This window comes from Chiroxiphia lanceolata, chromosome 6 (assembly GCF_009829145.1).
Source record: "Chiroxiphia lanceolata isolate bChiLan1 chromosome 6, bChiLan1.pri, whole genome shotgun sequence".
Classification (NCBI taxonomy): Eukaryota; Metazoa; Chordata; class Aves; order Passeriformes; family Pipridae; genus Chiroxiphia; species Chiroxiphia lanceolata.
Genome location: NC_045642.1, coordinates 17,872,888 through 17,892,154, shown reverse-complemented (window position 1 = coordinate 17,892,154; position 19,267 = coordinate 17,872,888). Strand labels below are relative to the sequence as shown.

At 35.9% G+C, this 19,267-nt stretch overlaps 1 protein-coding gene across 1 annotated transcript in view; it reads right to left on the bottom strand.

The window, feature by feature from the left end:
• The window catches only part of MUC6 (mucin 6, oligomeric mucus/gel-forming), a 48,161-nt gene extending 42,479 nt beyond the window's left edge, over window positions 1–5,682 (bottom strand). Inside the window, exons 1-5 of the mRNA XM_032690377.1 lie at window positions 5,655–5,682; window positions 4,385–4,625; window positions 2,826–2,952; window positions 1,587–1,674; window positions 371–480 (exon numbers count right to left, since the gene is read on the bottom strand). Of these exons, the coding sequence (XP_032546268.1) occupies window positions 371–480; window positions 1,587–1,674; window positions 2,826–2,952; window positions 4,385–4,625; window positions 5,655–5,682 (594 nt within the window). The remainder of the gene's footprint in view (window positions 1–370; window positions 481–1,586; window positions 1,675–2,825; window positions 2,953–4,384; window positions 4,626–5,654) is intronic.
• Between the last annotated feature and the right edge of the window lie 13,585 nt (window positions 5,683–19,267).

Genomic DNA, 19,267 nt, shown 5'->3' with positions numbered 1-19,267 from the left:
TGTTTTAGGCATTGGGAATGTCTTCAAGTCTGTACATCTTAAAATGTCAGGTCTCTAAAAAGTTACTAAAGCTTCACTGGTTTCTCCTGGGATGACCTGGATGAAACTTCAGCAAGCCGTGAGCTAAACACTGGTTGGTTTTTATGAGTGATATAAATCCAGCCTCAGAAATGCCCGTGGGCTTTTATTAAAATGTATTTCAATGCAAAGAACTCATTTTCTTTATCATATCAGGCTATACAAATGTTGACTTTATGTTTTTTCATGGAAGTCAGTTTTATATTTATTGCCTCTCTGTTGTTGATTTCTACCTATCTTTCCCCCTCTGTTAAGAATCACACCACGGAGAAGCCAAGAAGATCTTCCTTACATATTTTTTGTGAGGAACGGTGGAAATTGGTATCTCCTCAGACAGGCAGATCTCTGATGGATCATCCATTTTTTGTAATGCAGCAAATTTGTACGTATCCAGTAATTTACCTGTAAATTGAAGGGTTATAATTTGTCAGGAAACAGCCCACGTTGGTTTGTTTACTTGTTGCTGTGATGTAGAAAAACTCAAATTCTACTCTTTGACTGTGAAATGTTCTACGAATGAATTTTCGCAATGACAACAACTGCCTCTTTTGCCCTTTACCTGGAGTCTATTAAACAGAGCGTACTTTTATTACCATGATAATTTCTTCAAGTTATTTCTCAATCTATCACATCTACTACCTTACATGCTGCTACTGGTTTTCTGCCAGTTGTGTTATCTTTTGCCAGCTGTTAATTCATACCTCTTCTCCTTATCCCCCATTCTTATATCTTCCCCTATATATGGGGTTAAACTCATCACAACCCAAAAGATTATTATATAATTTTTAGAACTCATTTCTGTGATGAGAAAACTGCATCTGTCTGTGTTGATCTAAGATTAGTTTACTGTGCAATTTAATGTCTCCACCCTAGCACTACAATTCAGATTAGCAGTGTGCTTTTAAAGCAAATATTCCAAACATCCCCTTTTGTTTTTTTCTGTTGTGGAGTGGTCTTGTCATATGAAGTACTTTTAAGATTAAACCAAGCTGGAAGATACGTTGCAAGAGCTTGAGTAACAAGATCCAACTAATAATGGGCAATAAATCAACAGACCAGATTAGAGTGACTCAGAAGTGAACCCCCTCAATTCCTCAGCACCATTTCAATATAAAGATCTACAATTATTGGGACACACTGTTAATATTCTTGTCCACTATGTTCTTATTATTGCCTCATCCTTGCCTCTGCCTATAGTAATTATTTCCCTCACTGTGCCTTGCCATGAGCTTAGACTGTGTGAAATTTGGGAGAGTGTGACCCTCACCACCTGTTTCTAACATATAAGAGAGTTCTTATCACTTGTCTGAGGAACCCACAATATTCTGCTCACAGCAGATAACAGTGTGTACCATAATCTACAATAAGTATGTTGGTGACCTATGGAACTGCTTTATGCAGTTCTGAAGCTGAGTGAGCAGTCAGAGCAATACTGTTACAGTACTAAGCTTTCACCTTGACTCACTTTAACTAGTTTTCTTTCCACATGAAACGTTCTTGTATCTTACCTTCACGCACAAATTCGTTCAATTCATAGCCATCATAATTTCCACACATTCCACAGACTTTCCCCATGTACTTTTTTTCAGCCAAAACCTAAAATAAAATGGAATGAAACATTTAAAAGGATCACCCTTAGTGAAATTATCTATACAGCATTAACTTACTCAAACAAATTCAGTTCAAAGACACAACTTAAGGTGATCCTTCTCATTAATTTCAATTACTTGCCTGCAGGAAAAGCTTTGTAAATAGTAATGTCTTTTCCCAATAGGCAAATAGTGATTTATTTATTTATCTGTTTATCTATTTAATAAAAGAATAAGATTTGAAGACACTTTCAGAGAATTAAGGAGGGGGGTATAATATTTTAAGGAATCAGAAAAGAAAACAAAAAAAGGAAATGATGCTGTATCCTGGCTCACATCTTTGTTGACAGAACATGAATTTCAGGTTTCTTCTCTTAAGAAATTGAAGGTTACAGGAAGAAAATCTGTTTTCAGAAAAAGATTATTCAATTATCTATTGCTCTGGAGACTAAAGTGGTAGTATTACTACTGGCTACGATCAATTAATTATTGTGAAAATCTTAGGTCAGAAATAACCTGACTACAGAAAAAATATAATTTGTACCCATCACAGTAGCCTTTCCTCTTATATGTGTTATAGTAATGCTGATAAATCTCCCAGAAAATTTATTACATATCGTTCTCCCTGTTTTAGCAAACATCAATTTAGATTTCAGTGTCTTTTATGGCAATAATATCACAGGTCACACTGAGAAAATGTACTGGGGATTTTGGAGGGAAAATCTGAAAATATTTTAAAAAAGGAAAGAAACAAAGAAACTGGTAGAAGGACTGTATGTTTGAAACCAAAAGATGTCCTGTGGAAGCACAGTAGCAAAGACTAAACTATGGCATACACTGTTAAATTCTACACAACTTTAAACAATAGTAAAACATTGCAGCTGCTGGAATACCCTGAGGAAAGATTAAAATGTGTGAAAGTGTCCATAAATCTCAACACTGGTGGCTTTAGTCAGCTACCAATGCTGAAAGTGAAAGGAACACACAGGTATAAAATGAAAAGTTGTTTTTTGCAAGAGGAATGGATGAAACAGGAAAAGAATAATTACCCAAATAGTAAATACATGCAAAAGTACCCAGTAAGTCTAAAGAGTTCTTGTCATTCCAGTAAATAAAATGAGAATTTTCTTTTCTGCTTTATGAGAACATTTTACTAACCATGAGATAGTCATCATTGTTCCACATGACAACTAGTTCCATCTCCATCAGCTTGGCGACCAGGCGGATGTTGTGTCCATAAGGTGCTATTTGAATTCCATTGCTAGTATAAGGCAACTTAATAATTCTGTAAGAAAGGAAGAAGAGAAAATTACCTTCTCATTCCAATAATATGCAGGAATTAGTTTGTGGGGGGAGTTTGATATGATACACATACAGTCTGAGTACTTGCAGCAATATGAAATAGAATTTTTTTCCTTTGTAGCTGTGACGTTTTAAGATACATTAAAATGTCTGTTGATTGAAAATCAATGCCAGCAGTTTCACAGAAGAATCACGAAAGACAGATGCACAGTGATTATGCTAGTGAAAATGTTTGCACAGGACTTGGCTTCTTCGCTTGGTTTGTTTTTATCAGGGTATAGTTGTATGTTTCAAGAACTTCTAACAATAAAGTTTCTGTGGTACAGCTATTCTTGATTATCCTGAAGAGACTCTATGTACTACAGCCCATTCCTATAGGAATTATTGCTATGACTGAAAACTGACAAGATTAAAGAAACCCATAATATGAATGTTGTAGCAGAATTAGGTTTTCATCCTTGCAGATTAATTTTAATGCTACAACTAACAACATTACAAAAGAAATACATTTTGCTAAGTGTTCAGTGGTACAACTATGAGAAGGGGTTGAAAGACCAAACCAGCCTTCCACTTGAAGCATGGCTATGTGCAACACTAGACCAGATCATGGCATTTGGTTCTTGTGACTGTAGGTCAAAAATTTAAAATGCAGATCACTGGAATAGGCCCAAAGATATAGTTTTTCTGGAAAACAAATTAAAAAAGGAAGTTTTTCTAAATACAGTTTGCTAAATTAAGGTATAGTGCAAATTGTATTTTTGTTGTAATAGTTATTGTGCCCAGGTAAGTATAATAAGATACAGACTATCCACAGTCAATTATTTCCTGTATCCACATGTACTCAGAGATAAAAATTCAACACTGCCTATCTGATAAGAATACTGAAAACTTCCCTGGAGAAATTTCCTTGTATGGGAGCAATTTGTTTAGAGGAATGAACCTATCCAGTATTTCTCTGTTGGTTGCAGAGTTCGAAGTTTCTCTTATGCCCTATGTGTGTGTTACCTTTAGCAAGGTAAATGAACTCTAAACAAAACATAGGAATTTCAACTAGTATCTACTAAAGGGTACAAGCTGTTTCATCTGTGCTTGTAGTAGAGATAAGTATAAGCAGACTGGTAGTATCTAGGAAACTGTAGTTACAGTCTGAGAACTGTTTTGGTCTGAGGAGATTAGTTTATCCCTTTGCCTACAAGAATGTACTCTAAGCATGATTCAAATAAGTGCAAATGCAATACTTATCTAGAGAGTGTGAATGCTTGATGGGAAGCAATGGGAACAGAGTCCAGTTAGGTGTGTTAACTTCAGTGATTTGTTAATTAATTTTTAAAACAAAATAGTCATCTTTACTGTAACTGCTATATAACTCCTTGCCTTCTCTAAACACTTTTTTCTTATTCATCCCAGAATCTTACCCAACACTCCTGACAGAAATGCTGCCTTTCTCAACAATGACAACAGAAGGTCCAAGCTCAATAATGATCCTTGCAATTTTTTTGTCCATCCCACGGCGGAACTGAATGTTGAAGTCTGGGCTGGTTTCATCACATACAGTTGCAAAGATATAGTTGCAAGTCCCAGTGAAGTCATACTGGTATTTATCAAAGGTTGAAAAATGGCCTCCACCCCATGTAGAACAGGAATCCTTGCTCAAAACTACAAAAGAGAAAGAAAAACACATTTAGGCCTCCTAAAAGCATATTTGCTCATTCTGACTGGCACTTCAAATAAATAGTAGGAGAAGCCGTTCAGTTTCTACTCAAGATTAATTCTGTAAACAACATCCTAGTCCTCCTATTTTTGTTTTTTCTTTTGTAAGCTCAGAATTTTATCTCAAGTCAGGAAGTCAAACAATATGAAGAGGGAGAGCAATATTATTACTTCCTGTAAATAGAGGAGAGTTCCCCAGCTTCCTAGCTTGGGAAAAACCATTCCAACTCCTTCATGAGTAATATAAAGGTTTACCTTCTTATTTCAGTCTGTTTGATCTGTTTGCAAAGGCAACAGCTTGCTACTGGAGAGACCTTTAACATCTCAGACACAGCATTTACCAAGCTATCTACGCACTACTGTATCATAAATAATTGCACAGTCAATCATTAGGTATCCAAAGACAGTATTCAAAGCTCAACTTGTCAGTCCCCACTTTTTTTGGCTCAGTATTTGTGTGACAAACTTTCAACCAGCCTCATAAATACATGGAATGTTTTAATCAGTTTTCATTTTTAAGAAGTAATCTGAACTTTTCATCAGAGTAGACAGATTTTTGGTGGTGGAAATGAATCCTAAAAAAAAAGAGATACAACTCCAGCACTTGTTGTAAAAAGTTCTGTACCTACTTACAGCATTTGAACAGTCCCTTTGAAGCTGACAGTTCTGCTGAAGTAACCAAAATCAAGTCCTCAGTTTTATATTTCCAGACTCAGATTGTTAATTTTCATTTTTTAATTATTTTTGCTTATAGTGTCATATGTCATATTTTTCTTATGGTGTCAGGTATCTTAGAATATATCTCAGAGCCACGAAGCATCAGCTAAATTTAACAAAGTCTACCTGCAATTTATATTCATTGTTTTAAAGCCAAAAGATTTTTTTTTAACTCCTAAGGAATGATCAAATTATTACAGAATGTCACTGGTTTTATCCAGGTCATGTAGAAAATACTGTTTCCCAAAGAGCTGTTACCTGTTGGTAAAAAGTATTCCTCTTCCATACTTCTGTTCTGTCCTGAAGGTCTGACTGGAAAATAGGAATCATCTAATTGTTATCATTGGTCCTTCATGCCCAAGTCCAGCTAGTTTAACATATTGTGTTTAAGTGATAGTGACCACCAAACCAGGTGTGTGCCAAGGAAAGATTATCTGGGGTTGCACAATGGTCAGAGTGCAATATGTGCCCCTTTCTATAAATACAGAAGCGTGTTCAGTGTATTGGTTTTTATTTAAGTCTTATCAAAGAAAAATAACAAATGGGAGTGTCAATAACTCAAGGAAGTTTAAAACTAGATTATGTGTTGGTCTTTTGTGTTTAGTTCTTTTATTAATTAATATAGTGGGATTTTCTTTTAATTTGTCATATCCATGCTCTGTTGTTCCTCTTGCTGTAAGAACAGACAGCATGCAGTGATGAGTTCCTGAATATTTGGGATTTTTGTGTCTGATCACAAATCTTCAACTATTTTTACTTTTAGGATGAATTTCATGTAGATTTCCATGCTTCTGCTGATTGAGAATTCAGCTAATGCAAGCCACTCTCAGTTTAATCTGCCTAAAGAAATGCTTCTCATTATAATAAATTTGCATTTTATATAATTGGTTTTGTTCTACACCGCTGCATTTTCCCCAAACTAGATAAAAGAATTTCATTGCCAACCACTGATATGCAAAAAGTTTTGGAGTACACAAGAGTTGCTTTTTAATGGTATGTAGAAGTAAAGCATGGTATTTTAATGCAAAACATTATAAATTACTAGGAAGATTTTCTGTAAACAGAATATGATAGAAAAAAATGTTCAGAATACTAGGATTGACATCCATACTTATTTAAAAAGCATCTTGTGAAAATGTGTGGTTTTAGAAGGGTTATAGCTTTCCATATCCTGGCTTAACAGACAAACATATCATGTAAAATACAGTTTATCATGACAGCATGATGACATTTATTCATTCTGATCATGGACATGGAAAACTAAATATTTGTTGAACGAAGTTTAAATTTAGAAGTTAATGTCTCACATTTCTTCAGAAAAGGACATGTGAAAAGTTGTATTGGTTCTGATCAAGGGCTGATGTAGCTCTGTGTTTTATTTCCAGCAGTGATCATTAACAGACTGCCCAAGGGAAGACTACCATCAAGTCAAGCATATATACCTCCACAGATACTCTCTCAGTCTCCAATTATTTCCAGTTCAGAGAATTTTGTGAGGCTATTGGGATTTTTCTGCTTTTCCCCTCCCTTGAGCTCTGGCTTCCAAGTACATGTTCTGGTCTCCTTTTGAACAGAACCAAAATTTCTTTCTAGTAGAAAATGCCACAATCACTGCTGTCAAAATTTACCATTTTAATTATGAGTTAACATTTTAATGATATCTGTCTTTCTAACAGTACTTCTGATAGCTAACATTTTTAGTACTTTAAAGCTATAACATACTAATTATTTTAGCACTGAACACATTTTTACACAAGTAAGGTCTTAGTATCTTACTATTTATATTTCTCAGATTCAGAAGGACTAGCACAAATTCACAGTAAGTAGGTGGCTGGAGTTAATTTTGTGTACAGATTTGGATGCATCCACACAAGCCATTCTTTGGAGTTATGGGAAAACCACTGTTAAGCTACCAGAATTGTGGCAGCAGTAGCTACAGCTGGCACAGCTCAATGTTGAAGCAGAGATCTGTCCATACCCTCACTCCCCACTGGCTGCTGGCTATAAAGGTGAGGAAGAAGTATTCCATACTCTGATTTTTCACTTGCATATAAATTTATTTTAACCCGAAATCTTTAAAATTATTTTTACAGATCTAATCTATACAAAAAATGAGTTTTATTTAACTTCCTGGATTTTGCAATATCAAAAGAATCCATATCCTAAATTTTTAGATAGTATTAGGCGGTAATACGTAGGAATGAAAATCAAGCATCACACAAATGACCCCAAATAGCAAATTTCTAAATGTGGAAGGCTACTAAACTGCTCACAGTTTCTATCCTTAGGCAACAAAACCTCAGCATAGCACACTAAAGCATTTTCCATTTACTTAAAAACTTACGAGTGAGACAACATATTTTACCATCTGTTTATATGCAAAGTCTTCATTCGGAATTTCTAAAACTAATGCTTCAAAACGTATGCTCCTTGAGGCAAAGACTGATTTTTATTATGTGTTTTGTACAGTGTCTTCTGCAATACAAAACTGATGCTGAATAGAGTTGTCACTCATAGTTCAATGTGAACATTAAATACCAGGTCAGGTACTTACTTCTTTGCAGAGATTCTTTCTGTTTTTGGAGAAAAATGTGGGGCCAATAATTTCCTTCAAAAGCTGTGAAAGGAACAATGAAACACAATGAAGTTATCCTCTGAGCAAAAAAAATATTTGTGTATTTATTTACTTTTAAGCACGCTACAAGTCAAAGCAGGGTCAGCATATATGAACTGTGTGCTTCCACACAAAACTGAATGGAAATTACAGTGGAAAATCTGCCAGAAATCCTATGCAATATGAGACTTCCTGTACTTCATACTAAAATCCTCTTTTCCTGTTAAAAAAAAAAAAAAAAAGGGATAAATCTTTGCTCGTATTTTTGAATTCTTGTTCCACCATCTGGGTAGAAGTAGTGAAGGGAATAGCCAAAACTAGGACAACATGGGAAAAGTATTGTCCCATGTGTTCTTCACAAGAATTATGGGACCTGGAGTCGAAGAGTGGGAAATCCCCAGGCCTTAACTGTTGGGTTTGCTACTCATGCTAAGGCAGAATGATGGTGTTACCTGCTCTCTTCCGTACATCTCCTCACAAAACCTGTTTTGGTTGGGAGAACCAAGGAACGTTTAGCAAATGCAGAGTGCAGCACGGTCCCTGGTCCTTCTTCCATCTCAAACCCAGACCTACGGCATGTGCACAACTGCACCACGTTTTCACACATACCCGAAGGCTCTTTCACCTTCCTACCCTGCTTCTTGCCAAACTGCAAACAGAATGAGAGACATGGAAAAGGGCCACCACAGCCAATCTACAAGCAGGGAGCCCTGTGCACTGCCTGGGCACGGAGTGGGCTTTCATAGAGTCCACAGCTGGATGGTAACAACCAAAGCAAGACGCAAGAATAAGGACCTGGGGTGCTTCCAAAATGTGATACTCATTTTTACAGTTTCTAATGTCTGGTATTTCTTAGACAGCAGGGGCAAATATCCCATAGAAACCATATAATTCTCTATTATATGTTTAGGATCTTTTGCAACATAGAAAATATTGTGGCAGAAGGTTTCTTTAATCACATAAACCAGGACAAGGCTCAATACATATCTATATATACACTACAGCTCTGCAGGGTTCTGTTGCTTTCTTAGACACTGCGGTGATTTGAAAGCCTCCAGGGAGCTCACCAGCTGTAACAGCCTCTAGCCAATTCCATGCTGTGCTGCTGAATGTGAGGTAATATTTATTTTGTGGTATCTCAAGGACTGAAGGAAAACAGGTGAGGTTCTGGTTTTTATGTGAGGCTAGATTAAGGCACAACAGGGAATTTGGGAAATAAGAGTTTCAGCATATGCCTTTGCTTTGGATCTGAGATCCAAATATCTCCAACTTCCCCATCAGTTTATGCCTCAATTCTTGCCTGAAACAATTCTTATTGTAAAAAGATGCTATCTGGATAAACTAATCTAAGTTTTTAAGAGCTAAAATACAACACTGGTGAAATTGTATACAATGAATAGACAGAAAGGAAATAAATCAAGAATGTAAGTTCAGTGACAGAAGTGTTCCCACCCTAAATGTTCTAATAGCTTTAAATGGCATTCATTTCAGTCAGTTGTCTAGGCTCCTTTCACAGGCTGTAAAAGTAAATGCAAATTTACTGAGTACAATTTGACTCGCAAACCATGTGGCTAACATGGAACAAATGAATTATACACAAAACTTTTATTTCTCTCCATTGATATGAAAGAAACCTTAGGTGACTATCTGCAGTGCATATGCCAAGGCAGAAGTTATAGGAGATGTATTTCTTCTGTCCTTCTGTATTCCCTCTACCCTTCTTCCTAGATATTGTGTTAATTTCAATGGGACAGTGCTCTACAAATGAAAATAAAACTTAACATAACTTTTCTAAGTTGAAGTTATAATAACAATAATAAAGATGACATAATCACTTCTTGATAAAATAAAAAAGCACATTTCCACAAGAAAGAAAGGGCACAAAGCAATCTCATTAGCTGCTGAGTTGCAAGCTGCTGTACTCACTGCATGATCAGCACTTTAACTTCCAAAGTTGTCTGACACCACTCATCAGAAAACCATTGTAGATCCTACTCATGCTGCCTTGTCCTCTAGAATTGGTCAGCACTGCGAAGTAATTGTTTGAAATTTTGCCAGTGCTTTAGTACAACCTCCACGGTTGGCCTGCAACTCATCAGGCATTTCCAGAACACAACATGTTTCTTCCAAGTTCCTGGTGAACCATGGATCGCAGTATGGACACCACAAAAGGTAAGAGAGTCAGTTTGCAGCTATCAAGTTAACACTCTCCATGCCTAGAGTTGCTGCTGCCATTTCTGAACCCCTGGTTTTTGATACCTCCATTTGTTCAATAATCTATTATTATTGGTTTAACTGTTCTCCAATAGCTACAGTTTAATTCTAAACTTCAAATACTACCTTTATGGGATTTAAGAGAGTGCAACAGCTGCCTTCCAAGGATATTTGATTTGCAGGAATTGAATATATGCCTAAAATATTACTTCAAGTCAGATCTACTTAGAGAGCTTGATGTAAAGCAAAAGGTCTGATAATTAATGGACAAATATTTTAGATCAGGAAAGGCTGGTTTACAAAGCTTATTTGCCAGCTTTTCAAGTTCAAACACCTAAGCATGGCAAACAAAATGTAATATATACTTCAGGTTTGGTATTTAGACTAAATTTGAACATAACAATCACCCTGGGTTACATGGAGGTGTGAAAGAGTTGTATAAAAAATAACTAAGGAAAATAACTAAGGATGTGAAATCCACTTTCAGGTTTTTCTCAAAGAATAGCTAATAAAACAAATACAGAGCCATTTGCTGACTATCTGCCAATCAGTCTGTAGCCCGTCAGATCAAACTATTATACTAATACTAATTATTCTAGGCATTTACATTCCCTTTCTCACACTTAACTCTGAAGAGATGAGTAAAATCTTCCTGGCAATGTTATTAGCCATTCATAAGCACACAAAATACCAGACAGTACAGATGCAGCAAGTGCTATGGCCTCATGCAGAAGTTGTATCTCTCAATCATTGTCTGAACAACATAAATTAAGGTAACTTCCTAGCTGCATACTTAGTAAGAAAAAGTATCATGACTGTACAGAAACATCTTGTAAGGACCAGTGCACAGTTTTGTCTACTGAGATAACTAAAGGTATGAATCCTCAATTAATCAATGAATCAGCATCTCTTATTAAGTGAAGGCTGGAACTAACAGTTTTAATTGGGTTTTAGGCTTCTGTAGGTTGTTTTTTTTTTACTCAGGCTAATGTTCGTTTACTGATTTTTCTTGAGTTATCAAGAAAAAGAGGAAGTGGCTCTTCCAGTTTCCATCAGACTTCACATCAAATAATGAAATATATGTCCTTACAATGAATATTTACATTTCTAGCTAGAGACAGATTCAAGGTACAGAATTTGGATGCAGACCCATGAGGAGAAGAACTGAAGTCCTGGCTTTGATTTGATTCATTCTAAGGAGACAAGAGAGTTCAAAACAATGATCATCCTGCATGTTGCCCCATTTTAGAACATACAGATCACCACCCAAAAATGGTCTGATTTCAAAATCTTACTTGACAGAATGATCTCTATTTGTTCTCACAATCTCCAACCCTGCTTGGTATCTCAAGGCCCTGAAATATTGATATATCCCAAAGGAGAAAACTGCTCTGTAAGAATTTTCTAGATCCTACTTCTAGGGGTTTATGTTTAAATTCAACTTAGTCCTTTGTAGATAAGGCCCTATTTATAATTGCCAAGTTTATATATAAATCTTGTGGCTGTTTGTCTACAGTAGTTTTCTATTTGATTGCAAATATTAGTATTTATGTTAATACATCTACTCATCTAACATAGGAAGTAATGTAGATTAGATCTTGCATTTGGGGTTAGGACCCATGTTAAGGTCCCTGTCTTGATATTGGTTACAATGGTGTTAATACAGTGAATGGAGTTACACCTGATTTATAACAATATAGCTGAGGTTAGAAATTGGCTCTGAGAGTCTACAATAGGGTTGAGTTGCTTATATTTTAATTATTTTAGTGTTACACTTTAAGTCCCTGATTTAAGATTAATGAATGTCCCCATGCAATTTGAACTATATGGTTCATTTAACGTAGTAAACACAATACAGAAGAAATAAATTTAACTTTGTTCAAATTAAAGCAAATGAAGTATGCCTTTTAGCAGTCTGAAACCTGTTGTTGAAATTGTAACTGTAATAATTGATAATTAAAAGGAATATACAGAAGAGACAAAAAATAAACCATCTTAAGTGATGCCAAACCATAGTAAAAAAGGTTCACTCTCAAAAAATCCATTTTAAAAACCTCCAAAACAACAAAAACCAAACCAACACAGGAAGAAGAATGAGTAAGAAAGCAGAGTAGCTACAGAGCCAATGAACATACTTGTCAAGCCTTTTTTAGAAATTACACATTCATCTAGTATTCAGATGGGTTGGATCAAAAAAGCAAGACAGAGTCCTTTAAAAGACTAAGGAGTTATACTGAGTAATATATGGAGGAATACATTAAGAGTCATGTAAAATTTTTAGACTAGAACCACTTGCCTGCTTTCCAGCACAGGACTCTTTCTACCACATTGTTCCTCAAAAAAAAGTAATGCCATCACATAGCTCACGTTTAATACTTTTTGGAGCTGGCATAACAAAGAAAAATAGTTTTGATCATCACTCTACACAGAAGATATACAGCTTCCATAGTGACATCACTAGGACACTGTATCATGACCATCTGAAAGATGAAGACATTTGGCAACTTTGAAACACAACAAATGCCCATCAAAAAAATATTCCCTGTATCTACAGAATGAGTTCTAGGGACAGATACAACAAACCAGTAACCACATCTCTGAAAAAAAAAAAAGGTTAAGAACAAATAGTTCTCTTTCAGTAATGTATCTATTAAACAACCAGCTGTGTTTTAAGATGAAGTGAAGGAGAAGAAAAGGAGTAATCTGAGTTTAGCTGGTCGTGGGAAAGGAGAGCAAAACCTGAAGCTCACGTATTGTAACAGTGCAGTGGAGTCACCCCCTTCACTTCAATAGCTGTGTACTTTCCTCCAAACCATACACCAAGAGGAAGGCAGGCATCTTGGACTTACCAGCAGACTGCAGAAAACTGCAGAAGATGAGCAGTATTACTGTTGGGAACATGATGCATGGCAGGACTGGAGAGGTTCTTTCAGAGCTCCCCTCAGTTCCAAACAGTGCCACTGCTGCCACTTTCTAGGCAGCCCTCTTCAAGCTTGGATGCTTTATATATAGAATTGCAATGCCCTCCCTCATTCCCATAGCTCTCAGAAATTGCAACAGCAGAGTACCCGCCAAACAGGATCTCCTTTTTATCAAGTTCAACACACCTAAAAGCCACTTAGAAAAAGAAGAAAAAAGAAAACACAAACTCCTTCAGCTCATTATCATTCTTACAAGGTTTTTATAATGGCTTCTATTTGTAAGAGCTCAAACACTTTTAACTGCATTTACTGAACAAATTTGGTATTATACCCAAAAGCAAAAAGACAAATAATACACAAATTATGATCACTAGCTGATAAGGTAAGGAATAATATTGGGCCAGTACACAAAGTGGAAGAAAGAAGTGCAGGAGCTGTGGAACTGCTGAAAAGACTGTGTGCATAAAAGATGGTAAGAAACAAATGAACAGAGATACAGATCTCAGATTTTTTTATTACCTCTTCTCTCATTAACTTTTATTCACACTCCTGAGTGATTGTGTTCATCTCACCCTTGTGTGACTTTATAAACAAAATGATAAAGTTTGCCTTGGTAAGAAGGTCTGTCCATGGTACAGCTCATTTCCTGAATTTAAAAGGGAGCTAAGTAAGCTGTTGCCTACCACCTTAGCACTGCCAAGGGCAGAGGGCAATCTATGCTCCAAAATGGGAAAGGCTATTGCATTGTGGTACTTTGGCAACTTTCACAAGTTCATCTCCACCTTCCCACCAATATCCCAGAAGATCAATTCCTGTTCTGTTACACTTGGATTGCCCCTCACCTTCCCTCCAGGGAAGGTCAGGAAAAGAAAGGGAAGTTCTCAGTTACCCCTTCTGAGTGGTGGGAAGAAGCACAGGAGAGACGGTGACTATCACTTAACTTAATTTCAGCCCTGGCTCAACTTGGTTGTAATTAAAATTAAAACATTAAATTTTAATTGATATGAAGGTCTGCCTTTTTGGTTTTATTTGTGGGTTTTTTTGTTTGTTTTGGTTTTGTTTTGTTTGTCTTTTTGTTTTTTTTTAATCTTCTCTATTCCTTACTCCTCTCCCTAGCAACTGAAGGATAAAGCATATGGCTATTGATAACAGAATTGTGATGGTAAATTCCAAAATTTCTGTTGAAAATTATCTGCATCTGCCATCCAAAAAAGTCAAAGTAAATGAACAAAATCACTTCTGAAAATCTTGATGAAAGTAAAAAAATACTAAGTCCTCAAAACAGCCTCAATAAACAGATACTCTAATAAATGTATAATTATTACAATTTCACAACTGCACATATCACATTAATTTCTAGCAAATTAGCTCTGAGTTCTTATTAGTCCAAAACAGAACTTCATTTTTTATACTTCTAGGAAATATCTTCAATATGAAGATAAGGGACTATAGTGCTCCCTTAACAACTTGAACTTTATAACTGATAGTGTCATACAGAAATTCACCCTTCTCTGACAGAGAAGATTAAAAAAATTCATCATTGTTGTCAAATATGATTTTTTGGGATTTTTTGTTTGTGTTTTTTTACATATTTACATAATCTTTCTGTCAAGCAGTAATTAATTAGAGCAGCTGACATCAAGAGCATTTCATGGCTTGCTCATTTAGGAGCTGGGCACTTGTGAGCATCATTACCAAACTGAGACACCATGGAACTCAGATCACTGGTAACACATGAAAAGGCACCAAAACCTTTATATACCACCTAATAGTTAATTTTTCTCTCCCATTACCATGCCTTCAAGCTTTTCTCTGTAGCCTTTATGTTTACCAAAAACTTGTATGTCTTTATTATATGAAGCTTACAAAAATCTCAAGAAATGCAAGTACTGGCAAAAGTTATGACAAATAGTTATGGAAAGTAGTGTTGTTTTCCCTTCTCCATGTCTGTAGCACCATTCTTAGCTGACACTCATTCTGTCTGAGAAGTCAGGATATATTACATTCAACTATCCTAGAAGGAATTATACTGAATCAACTTAAATACTTATGATTCAGCGAGTATCTTGCTATTTTATGATGATGTGAACACAGTTAATCAAAAACATCCATCTGTAACTACATTTAAGTCAGGACTCCAGACCAAGAAAAAATCATTTGCTGCAGGACTATGAGAAGAGACTGAATTCTCAGTACACAGATAACTATTTTATGTGGAAGAGCTTTGTAAAAAACTGTCTGTCCAACTGTAGTGAGAAAATTACGCCTCTAATTAAGGTGGATTTGTTTTTCCATTCAATTAATTGTAACTGGTTTAGTAGCATCATCAGTTGTCACAAACTGTTGTACAGGAGAGCAGGGATTATTGGCCATATACAGTATGCAGTCACAGTATATGAAGTATACTTTACTTTCCAGTAAATTTACTGGAACTCAATGTATAATTTACTTGCCAGCATTATGTATACTTCTGGACGATTTTGAAATGTCAAAGGAATTTATGTAAAGCCAGAAATTATGTAAATTGAGAGAGTCATAACACTTTAACTAAGTAACAGACTACCTTGCACAGTTTAATTAACCTAGGAAATTCTAGGTATATCAATTATGAAGTATTTTGGTGCTTTTATGAAGATCGCTAAGAAAACATTCCATTTCCAGTCATGTACTCATTGTGTATTATTTTAGTAGCCTTGTATATTTTTTGGATAAATAGCTACATATCTTACTAAAGAGTCATACTAAGATACAGCATTTGATTAGCCATAAGTCCTGTGGGTGTACAAGCAATTGCCAACTTTTGAAGCTTGTGCCTGGAAGCTTCCATTGCTCTTTCTGGAATGCAAATATACAGGCTACAGCTTGATAGCAATCTGACACAACAGCTGTTCTGGTGGGGTTTTATTCTTTGACCTCTGAAATTTGATCTTCTGTCTCATTCAAATCTTAAGTAATTGTAAGATGTATTGGTTTAACATGATACTATTAAAATCATATGCACTTTAAGTTTCAAATTATTTTAGATGCCTGGCCTTCAAACAAATATCTTAGAACATTCATTATAGAATCATTTAAGTATAATGAATAGAACATTTAATGTCTTAGAAATGTTGTATCAGAAAAACATAAAATAAGGTTCTTGAAAACAACTGGATTATTTTTATTCTTTATGACAGACACATTCACTGTGACTGACAGGGCAATCTCACTTTCTATCTGCAATTCAACAAGCTGTAAAATTTCAGTAGGAAAGTCTGACATTCCAGGGAAACTTGTAGGGGATTTTTTTGTATAGACTCTCTCAAGATAACACTATTTTCTATTAGCATATCTTAACTGTATGCATATTAGAACTTATCTGGTATGAACACAGACTTGGAATGAGGCTTAAAATCCTTCAAACATTAAACTGGAAAACAGGATTTCCACATTAAGGAGGTTTCAGGCCAATTTTTATCCAGTAACCTGTCTAAAAAGACCACTCAGAAATTTTGCATTAAGTATGACTGAATTTTTCATCCAGTGTCTAATCCATTTTTAAATCTTGGTAAGACCACATAGTGGAAAATGAAAGACTGTACAGTAGTCAAAATGGGGAAGATACTCAGAAATATCATCTTTTCCTTAAATAGATTTGCGTTTGACAAGACTAGAAGCAGATCCACATCACTCAAGATTTTGACTGAACAGTGGTACTTCTGCTGTGTAAAGCAGAAACACTACATTCCTATATGGACAACTGAATATATGCTGATTGCATTTCATACAAAATTTGCAAATTATTAATATAAACACAGTTTAGCTACAGACTGAATAAAGCTTTAAACAACAAATGAATTAATTTTTTTCTGGACATGGCCAACCATAAAAAGAACTGAGTAATCTTTTCTCTGTACTACTGTGGAAAAAAAATGTGGAGTACTTTTGATTTTGCCACTACAGTGGAAAGGAGTTAAAAGGAAATATTCCTCCACATACTGAATACTTTATGTCCTAGTCTTCTGTTGTCACAATAAATAGTTTTAAGTGAAAAATTAAAGAAAGAGAGGCAAGTAGTCAGTATTAGGTATTCTATATAAAGCTCCTTAAATAAAGCCCCAAATATTCAGTACTATGAACATATGACCAGAAGGAAAAGAGGGATATAATGACTAGCCAAATCATTGGGGAAACATTGGTGCACAAGGTAATTCCACTGCCATTCCACTACTTAAAAATAAACCAAAAGAACAACATAACAGGCATTAATACGCTAAACATAAGAAAACAAGCTCCCCTTTTTCCTTGCTGTTTCTCATCCTTATCTTTCAGGTAATTTAGCCAGGAAGCAAAGGATCATATACACTGGTGTTTCCCTAGGCTAAGCTTATGGCACACACCAGGGGCTCCTGTCTAGTTGTGTGAGTAGCTGGCAGGCAAACAGGCAGGCAGCACACAGCCAGCTGGTTGCCCCTGCTGCCAAAATGCTTTCCAAAGAAACTGATGGTAAAATAAATACATATTCAGAGAATATTCCAATTGTGGTAAACAAGAAACTTTTGGCTGAGAAGTATTCACAAAAAATCATAACTAGCTTATGCCCTTACCCTCAGCCTGTGTACCACTCTTAGAATCCCCTGATATTTTTGTTCATTCTGTGTGTCTTTCTATCCTCCCTTCATGCTTTTTGTACACTTAAACTCCTTCCCCAAACAGTACCTAAAAGATGCCCAGTGTGATTGTTCCATCAGACATTAAATAATCCGCCTTATGCTTTTAGTAGAAATCCACATTTTCTGCTTTCCTTTTGGTCACCAAAATCAAGAAAACTTTCTTTCTTGGTACATTTGAAATACATGAGACACCTCACACACAACCAGAAAAAAAAATGCCATTGAGTAGACTCTTAGGGCTGCCATTCACTTGGAGCCAGCTCTGCTGTCCTTGGGCATCTGACTACAGATATTTAAATGTAAAATTTCATTTAATATTGTAAATTATGCTTGGTTGCAATGTGCAGAGACACGGTGGCTATAGGTGTTATAGAGTATTTAATGTCGTTTTACAGTGTGTATAGATGAAAGTGAATACAAACTAAGAATTAACTAACAGCACTCTTTTACTGTTCCAAAAGTAGCAGTCTTACACTGTTCCAAAAGTACTTTTGTACTTAAATGACTGTAAAGTCAAATCTTTCCCTGTTAGAAAAAAAATGTAGAAAACAATTTAAAACTCATGTCTCTAAAAGTGGTAAAGACTTAATTGATTGGCACTTAGCTTTTAATTATACTTTGTTGGGGACAATGCCTGAGACCTCCCTGTGTTGGCTTTATGCCTCTGGCACTCACTTTGATGAATATCTCAGATACTGGAGCTCTAGAGAGCTCAGTTGGTGTAGTTCACTCTTTATATCCTGCCAATATGAGAGGCTGAGAAAGCCTGCCACTCCCACTGTTGTCTTAAGCAACTGCTGCCCTGAAGATAAACTTGAACAAAATATTTCAACTGTTTCTGGAATAAAACCTTTCTGGGGAAAAAAATACCCTGCACAAAACAAAGTAAGGCCAAACTACCGTGACAGTGCTCTCTCACGTGATATCCTTCCTGTGCACAGGAACACTGGAAAGGCAAACTCCATTTGCCCTCTTCTCCCAGTCTCTTCCCCTGCTCCTGAACTCTGTGTTGTTGAGGCTGGACTCAAACTGGTTTGCATTCTGACTGGAGCAGTCTGGACTGCACACTTTGTTCTATAACAATCCTGAATTCTGGTCAGTTTAGCTACAGTGCTGACAGAAAAGAACAGAATAATACAGTTATGGAAAGAGAGACCATAGAAGAAATGTCATGTCTGTCATGTCTGACTCCCCTGATACTTGTGTATGATGACTTTTGAAGTAAAATTTCCCTCAAACAGTATAACCATGATCAAAATCTGTGCAGTATCTTTTAATGCCAAATTTATCTTCTAGTGATTAAGTAATCTGTAGAGGAAGACATTGATTCTCTCATTTTCATTTGCTTCTAGTACAGAGAAAAAAGTTATTCCTTCTTGCTATTTCTTAACTATTCATGATAACCTCATATAGTCTAGAGACAGATTAGACTTCATGCTGAACTAAATCCAAACTCGGAGTGCTCCTTTT